The following is a 13,963-nucleotide window of genomic DNA, read 5'->3' on the forward strand; positions in this document are numbered from 1 at the left end:
GGACTCTCAATATATCTCAATGGTAGAATATTTGCATAGCATTGCAAGGCCCTAAACTATATACACGCACACACACACACATACACACACACACACACACACACACACACACACACAGAGATTAATTAAAGAAATGTAAAAATTTTTAAACTTTCTCAGACTTAGACTAGGTATTTAACCCTTTTAAGAAGTTGTTTTTAGAGCTTGAAGGGGCTCGAGACCTCACATGAACAACAATGCCAACCAACCAGAGCTTCCAGGGACTAAGCCACTACCCAAAGACTATACATGGACTGACCCTGGGCTCCAACCTCATAGATAGCAATGAATAGCCTAGTAAGAGCACCAGTGGAAGGGGAAGCCCTTGGTCCTGCCAAGACTGAACCCCCAGTGAACGTGATTGTTGGGGGGAGGGTGGTAATGGGGGAGGGTTGGGAGGGGAACACCCATAAGGAAGGGGAGAGGGAGGGATTAGGGGGATGTTGGCCCAGAAACCAGGAAGGAGAATAACAATAGAAATGTAAATAAGAAATACTCAAGTTAATAAAGATGGAAAAAAACATTTGAAATATAAATAAGAAATACCCAATTTTTAAAAAATGGAAAAAAATTTAAAAATTAAAAAAATAAATAAGAAGAAAAAAGAATACTCATTAAAAATAATTGAAAGCACAAAAAGAAGTTGTTTTTAACATATTTGCAAGAATGTAGAGCTAGAATCTAGCTGCTATTTTGCATAACTCTCTCCTTTTCAGTTAGAGATATGCACCCTACTGGGACATTGTCTGTGAACCTGAGTTGTACCTCTAACAGAAGTGACTTTACCTCAAGTGACCACACTCAGTTCCCCACCCCTTCCCTGCCTCCTGAGGAGGAATCTGAGAGACTGAGTGGGTACAGGTCTGCCTATGAACCCGAGAAGCTGCAGGAAGAGGCTCTCTCCTGTGATGATAAGTAGGTGCTGATTCTCTGCAGACGTGCTGCTCCGCTGTCTGTCGCTGGTGCTGAGTCCTGCCCACTCTTCAGAATCCTCACCACGTTGTTGCACTCCTGCCTCCTTGTGGCACTGATGGCCTTTCTAACAAAGTCCTTATTCCCTAGTAATCTGTCTCCAAGCCTGTTGAGCCACTCACTACATCCAAAAATGTAAACACAGTGGTTTTTATTTTTCTAAAGAAGATGCCTCTGTGGGATAGAGATGAACACTGAGATATTTATGAGTGGGATATAAACTATCTGCTGTTGCCTGTAGAATATTCTAGTAAAACAAACAAAAATGAGAATGGCGGAATGAAACAGAATGGCAGAATTTTGATATAGTTGCCATTATATCAAAGCTGACTATGGTTACATGGAGATTGTCACACTAGTGGCTCTAAATTAACTCTAGATTGAAAACTGATGGGATATTTAAACTTTCCCAGGGAAGCTCTTTTCCCTTTTTGTGTTGGCACGTTTTAAAAATAAAAATAATTTGAGATCCTTCTGTCTCAGACTCCCAAGTAATTCCAAAATATTCTAAATACAGCAAGTTTCTGGAAAAATCATCAGTCTGTAAGTATAAGTCTGTCTCCAACATGTTGCTAACCACTGAGCAAAAGTATGGATACTGTAACAACCTATGCCAACCTTAGAGGTCACGTGCAAGATTCTCAGTTTGAGAAAACCCTGTACAGGTCTTTCCCTTGCTACCCTTCCCCTCTTGTCCCCACCTCCCTCCTTTCCCTGCTCCTCCCTCAGTCTGTCCCTCGGTTTCCATCTTAAAACACAAACCCAAATCAACCACTTCTCTATTAGGTGAATTTCATAGTTTTAATATTTTATTCATTGGATTTGGAAGAAAATTTTGGTGATAGTCACAGCAGGCATATGGTTTGTCATCCGAACTAGTAACACTTAATCTACTTATGACGACGTGAGCTAGATTCAACCACATTACCACAGAAGAAAACCATGCTGGACAAAGAGGGTTTCACCATCACTGGACACTGCTCGTTCTGCCCTGTGCTCATTCACTTGCTCATGTGATGCAAAATGGGGCATCAGCCCACCTGGAGAACTGCTTCAGCATGTGTGGTGATGGACTTGTGAGAGAAGACAGAGATGGAATGGTTCGTGTAAAAGCTACAGATGTGAAGAGATGTGTTTGGGCATATGGGCAGGGGCAGAGCCTGGGCAAAGAGGAACAGCCACAGGACAAGGCAGATCACCAACGCCAAGCTACCGAAGCCCAAAGTGTAATTGTCACTGCGTTAATTCCCAAGGAAGAGACGTGTTGTGTTTTCTACACCAAAGGAGTCACAATGGCCCACGCTAATGCCTGCCGAGGAATCAACTGCTAAGAATTTCTCTTGATTAGTCGATAGATTTAATTTATTTATCTCATCCCCTTTGGGGCTTAGGAAAAAATGGCTTACTTGCAACAAGTATTCAAACTGTCATCTGAAGTATAGAAAAAGAAGACATATATATTTTGTCCTCTCCCCTTTGAAATGTAGGCTATTAAAATGTCACTGTGTCACATCTAAAGGACCATGGTAGTAGTGAATATTGATAAATACGTACAGAGACAGGGTCACATTAACTTTAAAGGGCCACGTGATTACAATTCACTGTATCTGTTCAAAGAAATATTTTTCAAAGCAAAGTTCCAAAGAGAGGAAAAAAAACTTAGTGTCTCAGAAGGAGTTAAATGAGGCATAAAAGGATGAGTATATTCCTGATGAGAAATACTTTAAAAATAAGGGTGACGTCATGCCAAGCTCTAAGAAAGGACACGGAATGCTATTCAAGTCAGTGGGATGCAATCAAGAGAGTGAACAAATCCCAGCGAGCACTTCCACTACAAACCATTCACTGAAAAGCTTACTACAAAACCCCAGAGACTGAAAACAATAAATTTCAACAGGATTTATAAATAAAGAAGCATCATAATAAGATAGTATAATTAAGTTTTTCTCCTGCATAAATAAGACATTGGAGGAAGAAGATCCTGGAGCTAGGGCTGAATATGAAATGTGTTTCCTTCTTTGAAAAGCTCTTAAATATTCTAAAACAATAACAAACCTAGCAAAAATTCCATTCACAGCTCTGGGCCTAATGAATAAACGTCATATAAACTGTACCCTGGGTAGGAGGTACAGATAGGGGGCCATTGGGAACCTAACGCCAGTCTCTGCTTAGTTCACTGAGCCAGGAACCTCAGTTAGTCCAAAAAAAGAAGAAAGAAAGGCTTGTAAGACATCTTGCAAGAGCCTCTGTGCTAGCTATAGGCCTGTCCAGACTGAGTGTCCACAGACAAGTAAATTACACTCAAAGGTTGTGTTCATGAAGTTTCATGGGAACTCTTTGAACAACACAAAAAGCTATGGTGGGTTCATAATCAAAGCAAAGCTTGATAAAGACTACACCTGCTTTGCAGGGGCCCTAATTCTGATGGCTGACACAGTTAAACAAGAGTGGAAAACAGAACAAATAACAGAAAGTGATGCCCAACGCTCAAGTGAAACACGACGTGAGGATGAAGGGAAGCCTGCAGTGCTGTGTCCGCAAGAAGAGGAAGCCAAGGATTGATTGATGGCCACCAGTAAAAGCTAAGAATGCTAGCACAGATTCTCCCTCAAAGGAAGGAACTAACCCCGTCAGTGCCTTGATTTTGGACTTTAGTCTTGTGATGAATTCGAGATCAAACTTATGTTATTTGAAGCCCCTCTATCCATGATTAACCTCCAAAACACACAGATTACATATTATAGTGGCTAAAATACCAACCCTGGAGTGAGACCCAAGTGGCTTTCACTAATTTGAATGGCAACATTTAATATCTGTAACAAAAATCATAAGTGCTTGAGATAATATCTACCTCTGATGATACTGTTATTCTGGTAATATCTGGTAATCTGTGAGCATAGATATTTGTAGGACTGATAGTATTAATGCAATGTTAAAATAAGTGGTGGATGCCACTCATGTATATTAAAAAAACATGCCCCTCCTGTATGTTAAACAACACAGGGAGCACGAAATGGTTGCATGAGGAAACTCTGCCCTCTAGTGGCAGAGATTGAATGCTTATTAAATACCCATAAGCACATTCATTTCCCAAGCCGACTTGAAGGGTGGGGCATGTGAACCTTTCTGACTAATGATATGCCTGCAGAAGGACCAATCAATACTCATTAGATTTCCATAAACCTTCACTGTGTTGAGGTACTGGAGTTTCATGCTCTGCCTGTTGTGGTATTTGACATGAATTATTTTAATGAAGGCACCTGTGTCACCTCCCTTACAGTTCTTACCTCACCCCATTGGAAAATTTTGGGGAAAGAGAAGAAAAGATGTCTCAGTGAGGTATGCTGAAAGCATCATTTGGACCGTGATTGGACTCAAATAAAACCCAACTCTTTCTAAAATGCTCAGACGGGAAAGACAATGAGCTGAGGTCCAAGGAGGCTATCTGGGTTTCCTGCTAGACAGCATCCTCAGAGTCATTTCACCATCCCTGCATCTGAGGAGAGATGAAGATTAGTAACTATACCTTTTCTTTTTCTTTTTTTTCTATTTTTCGGAGCTGGGGACTGAACCCAGGGCCTTGCGCTTGCTAGGCAAGTGCTCTACCACTGAGCTAAATCCCCAACCCCAACTATACCTTTTCTTCATCCTCAAAAATCCTGTCCAAGAAATGCCTTTGCAGTGATGATATTAAGAAGATGCTTTGTTGATGGATTCTGTCCTTTTGGTATGACCAAGAAATCAACAAAAGAAAATGTGGAAGCTGTCAACAATGGTGTTCTTTGGAAATTCAGAACAACTAGGAACTGAAGAAATATGGAGGAAAACAACAGTGTTTTCCCCTTTCTTGAATCTATTTCTTGGAAGGAAGTGTAATGAGTGATGTCTTGAGATGAGTAAGAGTCAGAAAGGCAACATTCTGCTCCATTTACAGCAGGAACATAAGGAAGGGAAACTATACAGAGTACTCTTCAGCAATGCACAGTTAGAGCTTTAACGTTAGGCATGCCCTTGGAATTTCAACTTCAAGTCTTCCCTTGGGCTCCAACTTCTAGGAAATAGCTGAAAGAAGTCTTTGGCAAACGCAAATTTGTTGAAGAATTGTTATCACAATGACTAGACAAATATATTCCCATATAATGTGATGATTACATTTGAATTGCAAGATACGAGGAACAGTATCCTTCCAGGTCCCATCTGTGCCCCAGAGTTAACCCTGTGCCACAGCTCTCCAGACCCAAATCCTATCCAGAGAAAGCTAGTCTCCCAGGAGTGCTGACACACCTAGGATCACAGGTTCACAGGCTCACAGGAAGGACAGGCTCCAGTCAGAGACAGCAAGATCAACTAACATCAGAGATAACCAGGTGGCTAGGGAAGCAAGTGCAAGAACATGAACAACAGAAACCAAGGCTACTTGGCATCATCAGAACCCAGTTCTCCTGTTACCGCAAATCCTGGATAACTTAACACACTGTAAAAGTAAAATTTAAGTACTTTAAGTCACATCTCATGATGATGATAGAGGACTATAAGAAGGACATAAATAATTCCCTTAAAGAAATACAGGAGAACACAGGTAAACAGGTAGAAGCACTTAAAGAATAAACACAAAAATCCCTTAAAGAATTACAGGAAAACACAACCAAATAGGTGAAGGAAGTGAACAAAAGCATGATTGAGAAACACCTAAAGAAATGTTCAACATTCTTTGTCATCAGAGAAGTGCAAATCAAATTAACCCTGAGATTTCAGCTCATACCAGTCAGAATGGCTAAGATCAAAAATTTAGGTGACAGCAGCCGCCGGCTTGGATGTGGAGAAAGAGGAACACTCCTGAATTGTTGGTAGGATTGCAAGCTGGTACAACCACTCTGGAAATCAGTCTGGCAATTCCTCAGAAAATTGGACCTGAGGACCCAGTTAGACCACTCCACGGCATATACCCAACAGAGGCTCTAACATATAACAAGGACACATGTTCCACTATGATTATAGCAGTCTTATTTATAATAGCCAGAAGCTGGAAAGAACCCAGATGCCCTTCAATTGAGGAATGGATACAGAAAATGTGGCACATCTACCCAATGGAGTGCTACTCAACTATCAAAAACAATGACTTCACGAAATTCCTAGGCAAATGGATGGAACTAGAAAATATCCTGAGTGAGGTAACTGAGTCACAAAAGAACATACATGATATGTACTCAATGATAAGTGGATATTAGCCCAAAAGTTCACAATACCTAAGATACAATTCAAAGACCACATGAAGCTCAAGAAGAAGGAAGACCAAAGTGTGGATGCTTCAGTCCTTCTTAGAAGGAGGAACAAAATACTCACAGGAGGAAATACGGAGACAAAGTGTGGAGCAGAGACTGAAGGAAAGGCCATCCAGAGACTGTTCCCCCTGGGGATCCATCCCACATACAGCAACCAAACCCAGACACTATTGTGGATGCCAAGAAGTGATTGCTGACACAAGTCCGATACAGCTTTTTCCTGAGAGGCTCTGCCAGAGTCTGACAAATACAGAGGGGGATGCTTGCAGCCAACCAATGGACTGAGCACAGTATCCCCAGTGGAGGAGTTAGAGAAAGGACTGATGGAGCTGAAGGGGTTTGCAACCCATAGGAAGAAAAACAATATCAACCAACCAAACTCACCAGAGCTCCCAGGGACTAATCCACCAACCAAAGAGTACACATGGGACCCATGGCTCCAGCCACATATGTAGCAGATCATGGCCTTTTTTGACATCAATGGGAGAAGAAGCCCTTGTTTCTGGGAAGGCTTGCTGCCCTGGTGTAGGGAAATGCCAGGGTGAGGAGGCAGGAGTGGGTGGGTGGGTGAGTGGGTGGGTGGGTGATAAGTGGTAGAGCATCCTCATAGAAGCAGGGGAAGGGAAAATGCGATAGGGGGTTCCAGAGGGGAAACCTAGAAAGCACATAACATTTGAAATACAAATAAATAAAATATCCAATTAAAAAAAGAATTGCAAAATATGATAAAATGTATTCTCTTATGAACATTATATATACACATATATATGAATACTATGAAAAATTCTACCTGATAATATAAAAACACTAATGCTAAAACATATTCAAAAGTTATTGCTTAATTAAAAATAAGTAAAACTTTATATATAATAAAATCTCACCTTATATATTAACAAATTATCAAAAGTTTAAATGACTATGCCACAAAATGTTTATGAAAGTTAAGTCTAATCCTCAAGATTAACAGATGATTTTTGTTTAATTTTTTCCTTTAAGGTTCATAATTTGAATACTACGTCGAGAAAGTCTTTTAAATAACAAGAAACTGTGGTCAGCTCTGGGACAATGTCACTGCTAAAATCACAGGACCAGGGCAAGGGAAGTATACCCTGGTCTTTAAGGAGGGACTGGCAAGGTCTTGTGAGACAAGAGATACTGTCACCTGAGTGGCATCACTGAGAACTACAATCTGCCATGTAAAGGCAGCTTTTAAATCTCCCCCAGTTCAAAAGTGAGAGACGAGACGGGAGTAAAACACTGAAGGCAAGGAACAAGTCACACACAGTAGGAGGCACACTTAAGTCCGGCTGCAGAACGATCAATTCCTATGATGAGTCTAACCCCACCTGTGGGATGCTGCCGTGGTCAGGTTTACAACCAAGATGGACAACGTTTAGAAGCAGCACCCGCGAGCAAAATCACAAAGGAAGGTTGAAAAAAATGATTTTTCAAAAACACATTGAGATCTCTGCCCTGCTGAATTGATTCTATTTAATAAAACTGTACAGACTCTGAGACAAAAAAACATAAGATACGAAGAGGGTCGCCACAAAACAGAGCAAGCGCCAAGCTGTTCAACCTCTTCAGTGTGAGAGCGAGCATGGTCTCTATTTTTTCATGGTGTTTGAACGTTTTAGTGCCTGCTGAGTGAAATCAGGTAAGCACCCCCCTTACCACATGTCTTTTCATTCACCCTTATTTTATTTTTTTTACAATTACTTTTGTATGGGAAGATTAACTCTTAACCACAGTGGGCTTATGGTAAGATAATTGTGTGACTAATATTTTTAATTTTTCCTGCCTACTTTTCTAAACTCTTCATATTTCTTATAGTGAAAATATTTTATTTGCATATTGAAAAACAAAATTTGTCTGCGTGTTTGGGGGGGGCGATCCTACAGATTTCTTCTGGCTAGGAACTTTCTGGGCTAGTTCAAGATCTTCTGTCCTCTGGTTTTTATGGTTTTGATTTCTGAACGCATTCTGTTATCAGTCAAAGGTCATTAATCTGGCATGAGAAAGTCCTTATGAAGCACCTTCTCATTCTGAGAAGGTGCAGCAGACCTGACAGCAGGAACCCAGTCACCTTGACTTCACCTGAGAAGAACAAGGCAGAGAAGGAAGAACAGGGCAGACAGCCATTGCTGGCTTTCTGAGCTACTCAGAAAGGAGCAGGACAGGAAAGACCTGCAGGGACAGAGATCACAGCTTCCCAGAGCAGGGCTAGCACTGGTAGAGAAGATAAGGATGGGGTGAACTGGAGGGGTGGAGACAAAAACAAAGACCATTTAGTAGACTAGACAGGGCATGGTGGGTGCCTACAATCCTAGCACTGGGAAGCCTGAGCCAAGAAGAGCACACCTTTGAGGACTGGGCTACACATGAGACCCTGCTTCAATACTTTAAAAATGGTTTCTTGAAAAGCTGCCACTGAAATTTTAGCATTTGTTATTTGAGTAATGTCAGGTGAACTGAGGGGAAAGCATACAGGATAGCAAAGACGGAGCTGCTGAGAGTAACCAGGCACTGCGACTTTGGTCAAGATTCACACAAGCGCATCCTGTTATATACATATGTGTGTGTGTGTGTGTGTGTGTGTGTGTGTGTGACATATGTATATGTGTGTATATATGTATGTAGGTATGTGTGTATTCATGCGTGTATGTGTGTGTGTTTGAATACCTATAAGACCATGACATTTGTGTGTTTCCACACATTGGACTTTGGGAGGTTCCTACACAAATTATTGTGAGAGTTTTCAGTCATCAGTGGTACTCTTGTTGTTTTTAAAATGTTCCTTCAAAGGGCACCTTGCAGGGCCCCTTTTATAAGAATTAAAGGGTTTGTAAAATATAAACTAGAAGGCAAGGGAACAATCACTGACAGGGGGAGAAGGGGGAAAGGTTGGGGGAATAGGAAAGAAAATGGGGCTAGCAAAGGGGAGGGGCTAAGGAAGAAGGTGAGGGCTAGGAAAGAGAAGGAGAGAGGAGGAGAGAGGGAGGGAAGGGCACGGGGAGGGGGAAGGAGGAGGGAAAGAGTTCACTGTGCTACTGTAATGTGAAGGAAGGCAAGACCAAGCCTGATCAGTTGTGCCACGCCTCGGGGAAGAAGCCCGAGGTTTCCCAGCTGCCATGCTGGGACTTGGCCCTTTCGCTCTGCAGAACTGGCACTCAGGTTATCTGCCCTTGAAAGGTTGTTTTGCTTTGTTTGAAAGAAAGAAAGCACTCAGCTTGTCTTCCTAACATGTCCTGATATCAGTCATGTTTCTTCCGCTGCATGACAGACAGACACGACTTCCAGAGTCTGCCAAGGCGATCTTAAGTATGCTGCACAGCTTGCATTTCAAGTCATGGTTCAGAAGGCCCCAGAACATGCTCTCTCTGTCTGGAGTAAAGTCACATAATGCTTTTGCTTAGTGGCACGGAGGGTGTGGGGTGTACAGAAAGATAGAAATATTACTGACATGGATCAGCCAGAGCAATGGAGGCTGACAGGTACTGATGAGGGTGTGGCTTGTGGCCCAATCTGACTTATGTAACTTAGTTCTGTTATTCAGGTCCCCACTCGTTTTTGGTTTGTTTGTTTGTTTGTTTGTTTTTTCTTTTCTTTTCTTTTATTGGATATTTTCTTTACTTACATTTCAAATGTTATCCCCTTTCCCGGCTTCCACTCGGAAAACCTCCATCCCATTCCCCCTCCCCCTTCTTCTATAAGGGTGCTCCCCACACCCACCCACTCCTTCCCACCTCCCCGCCCTGGCATTCCCCACACTGGGGCATCAAGCCTCCATAGGACCAAGGGCTTTTCCTCCCATTGATGCTTGACAAGGCCATCCTCTGCTACATATGCGGCTGGAGCCATGGGTCCCCCATGTGTACTCTTTGGTTGGTGGTTTAGTCCCTGGGAGCTCTGGGTGGGGTCTAGTTGGCTGATACTGTTGTTCTTCCTATGGGGGCTCCTGTAACCACTCCTCCTAACTCTTAACAGTCCCCACTCCTTTTCTATTCTCCTGGTCCAACCCAAAAATTTCTCCTTGTTTTGTTGCTATTTTGTTTAGTTTTGTTCTTTAGAAACAAAGTCTCACTATGTAGACCAGGCTGGATGAAACCTCTGGACTGCTTCCTGCGTGCTAAATGGACGGTATGCGACACCACCCTGGGCAAGATAAAAACCATTTCTTTGTATCTAATCTGTGAGTGTCTCATACAGCCTGCCCCTTTGTCCTCTGCTCTCTAGATACCCTGATATCCTATCAGTTGCTCAAATGGAACATCGTGTGCTTCTCCATGTACACGGAATGTTCCTCTCATCCCCCATCTCGCCAGTTAATGGTCTTCAGCTTTCAGCTCCATTCATTTCCTCAGGGAAATATTTTCTGACCTTCTCTACAAAATCCTTTAATATAGCCCTGTACCCATTCCTTTCTAAACACATAACCCACTTATACTTTAACTATGTAATTTCTAGCATTTAGCCCAATTATTTTATGTAGATCTTATGCTAATTAAATGCCTTCTGCTCCCATCAGTGGGCTACAGGTCCTATGAGAAGAGCGGCTCTGTCTATTTCGGCTCATTGCACGGGCAGCACAGTCCACAGTGTACATATTCCACAGACGCTGGTAAGAGGGTAAGAACCTGCACTGTGCAGAGAGAAAACGGGATGTCTACAATGTGGGGAATGGGTCACCAAGAATGACTCCAAGGGACTGATCCAGGGAATCCAAACACAGGCATTAAACTCTAAGATATTTGGTTTCGATTTTTAATGCCAAAGGATGAACCGTTCCTTCCTCATTTATAGGTGTCTACTACAAATTCACTGACTAAAGAAACTAGGAAGGAAGGAATTATGGGACGACGGTTTTGGCTATGACAAAGGGCAAAGCAATTCGTCTCTGTTCCCCAGCTGGAGGCTGCACCAGTCAATTTCCATTTTTTTTAAATAATTTCCAAACTTCTCCCACTTTGGGATTCTGCATGACATCAGGGACCAGCAGGTGATGGCTACGTTGCTTGGCAGCCCAGACGTTCTATTTTTAATGTCCATGTATGTGCGTGTGTGTGTGTGTGTATGCCAGGTACAAGTGAGTGTCTGCATAAGCCAAAGAGGGAGAAAAGGGTACCAGATTCCCTGTAGCTGAAGGCAGATGCAGTACACATGTGATGGGGGACTGGGAACAGAACTTGGAACCTCTGGGACCATTTCTCCAGTTTCATGGCTCAGAATTACTTCATGTTTTGGATCATTTTTAATGCATTCAAAGAACAGTTATTATGTATAGCAAGAGGCTAGGGCAGTTGCATCAAGGAGTGCATGCTAGGAACAGCCAAAACAATGGCAAGTTACTGCAGGCACAGCACACCGAGAAGCTCTGCTAATAATCTTGACACTTGGCCCCGAGACTTCCAGATCTGCAGCACAGTGATGTGCACACAGCACAGAACAGCTTGGCCACAAAGCTGACTGTGTTAATGGCCTGATGCCATTGTCAAATGACTCAAAACTGGTACGAGGGAATTGTAAATGGCTTTCATCATTCAGCCTACAGCTAAAAAGAAAGAGTAAGGGTGGCAAGGCCCCTTGCCCACCACTTGTGGGTTACTCTGTAAACTAACTAAAGATGTATGTTCCTGTGCTAATCCTCGCCTGAGAATAGTTCATACTAATGTGCTCTACAAACTGGAACTTGAGGCCCACTTCCTTTCCACACCTTATCCTGGACACACACTCTAGCCCAGCTCACAGTTTTTAAGTCTCCTAGGGAAATGCTTGACTTCTTCCAAGTCCAGCATTGGACTTGGAATGGTCTTGAAATAAGTTGGTACTATATTTCCCAATGTCTTACAACATTAATTGGCACAGTTCATGAATTCATTCATCGTTCATTAATAAACACAATAGTTCTGTCGATCATCTCATTTGTTTTATGGATATTCGTCTAGCTTATCTTCCATGGAGTCTATTAAAGGACTCGCATCACCCCATAGTATGCATAAGATCAGACAGTCCCATATAGTCTTGATCCCTACAGTCGCATAGCTGAGAAGATGAGAGCCCAGAGGGAACCCAAGACATTTGAATGAAGCACAAAGCATTCTCAGAAACGTTCTGAGAGCATTTTGTATCACTTTTAAAAGTCCAAAGGTCAGGGTGTCTATACCAATGCTAGCCATCCACACAGTTCCTAGACTAGTTCAATCGAACTGAGCAAAATGGCATGTGAAGACACACGCCTTCTCTTGAAGAGAACCAAGTCTGTACCTTCCTTCCTGGTGTCCCTATCAGAGACTTGTATCAAAATCTGTACTAAAATGCAGTTTTGAACTTTTCTCCATTCTTGGGTGATGCCAGCTCAACTTCTATACCTAGTAGGCATTGTTCTGCATCAAACATCATCAATAGGAAACACATCAGAGAAGTTCACATACTAAATCGTGATAAAGTGATGGGCAAGAGCATTTACTATCTTGCTAGCTGTGGTAACACACAGCAGGACAAGGTAGGGCTGAGGCAAGACAATAGCTAATTTATGTTCAACCTGGGCTACACAGCAAGGTCCAGCCAGCCTGAACTATATGATGAGATCCTGTCTCAAAACCTTAAAGGCTAGGGATGCAGCTTAGTGGTAGAGTACTGGCTAATGTGCATAAGACTCGAGGCTCTGTCCCTAGCACTACAAAATCAAAACAAAACAACTCTACTGGGTCTTTAAATTATATGCCAGATGTACACGTCTAAAATCCCTCACTTTTGCTCGCCTTATATTAATTAATTTACATGTGAACTGCTCAGCCGTTAGAGGCTAAGAACCATGTCCGAGCTCTCGTGGTGGGATCCAGTTATGTCTGATGCCAAGGCTGGACTTCTAACCACATAACATAACATCATTCTCTGCACTTGATGGCACTTGTCTAGTCTCTTTTTGCTCTCCTTAGAATTATTAAAAGACACTAACTAATATAGGGGAAGGGAGGGAGGGAGGGAGGAAGAGAGAGAGAGAAAAAAAAGGAAAGGAATGCAAAACCTGATAAGGCCCAAGTCTTCTCCATTCAAATCCACCAGTTTCAAGACGACCATTTCCTTGTCTGTGTTAGAAGAATACCTGTCAGCAAAATGAAGAAACTCTGTCAGTTTATATTAGAGACTGATCCAAATGTAGTTCAAACATTAGAAGCAGACACAAAAACTAACAAAACAGGAGTGGGGGAGATGACTCAGGATAAAGGCACTAACCGGGCAAGCCCCACAACATGACTTTCATCTCCAGAGCTCATGTAAAGTGAAAGGGGGAGCCAGCTCTCAGAAGTTGTCCTCTGACTGCCACATATGTGCTGTGGCATGAGTGCTCTCAAACACACATGCACACATGCATTCACACCTCAGTCCTCAGGTTACAATTATGATCCGTGACAGGGGCACTAGATGCACTAACTGAAGCTACAATGCAGTTTTATATCATTGCATGTCACTATATAACATGGGTGGGTCTCTTACAAACAGGATTTGCATTCGAAATGTCCACTCACATCAGCTTTCAATAGAATCTCTTCAGAAGGACTCAAGAGAATGTGAACCACAGTTGGTCAAGACCTGAGGCTTCAGAACGCTCTGTCTTTTCAAGGGAAATGAGATTCTAACTCCTACAACCAAGTAGCTTTGGAAACTAT

General features: G+C 42.4%; 1 protein-coding gene across 1 annotated transcript in view; it reads right to left on the reverse strand.

Annotated features, from left to right (window-relative positions):
- Asah2 (N-acylsphingosine amidohydrolase 2) overlaps positions 1-13,963 on the reverse strand; it is a 93,346-nt gene that overhangs the window by 34,867 nt on the left and 44,516 nt on the right. Inside the window, exon 9 of the mRNA XM_032891802.1 lies at positions 13,321-13,398. Within this exon, the coding sequence (XP_032747693.1) occupies positions 13,321-13,398 (78 nt within the window). The remainder of the gene's footprint in view (positions 1-13,320; positions 13,399-13,963) is intronic.

This window comes from Rattus rattus, chromosome 2, assembly GCF_011064425.1.
Source record: "Rattus rattus isolate New Zealand chromosome 2, Rrattus_CSIRO_v1, whole genome shotgun sequence".
Taxonomy (NCBI): Eukaryota; Metazoa; Chordata; class Mammalia; order Rodentia; family Muridae; genus Rattus; species Rattus rattus.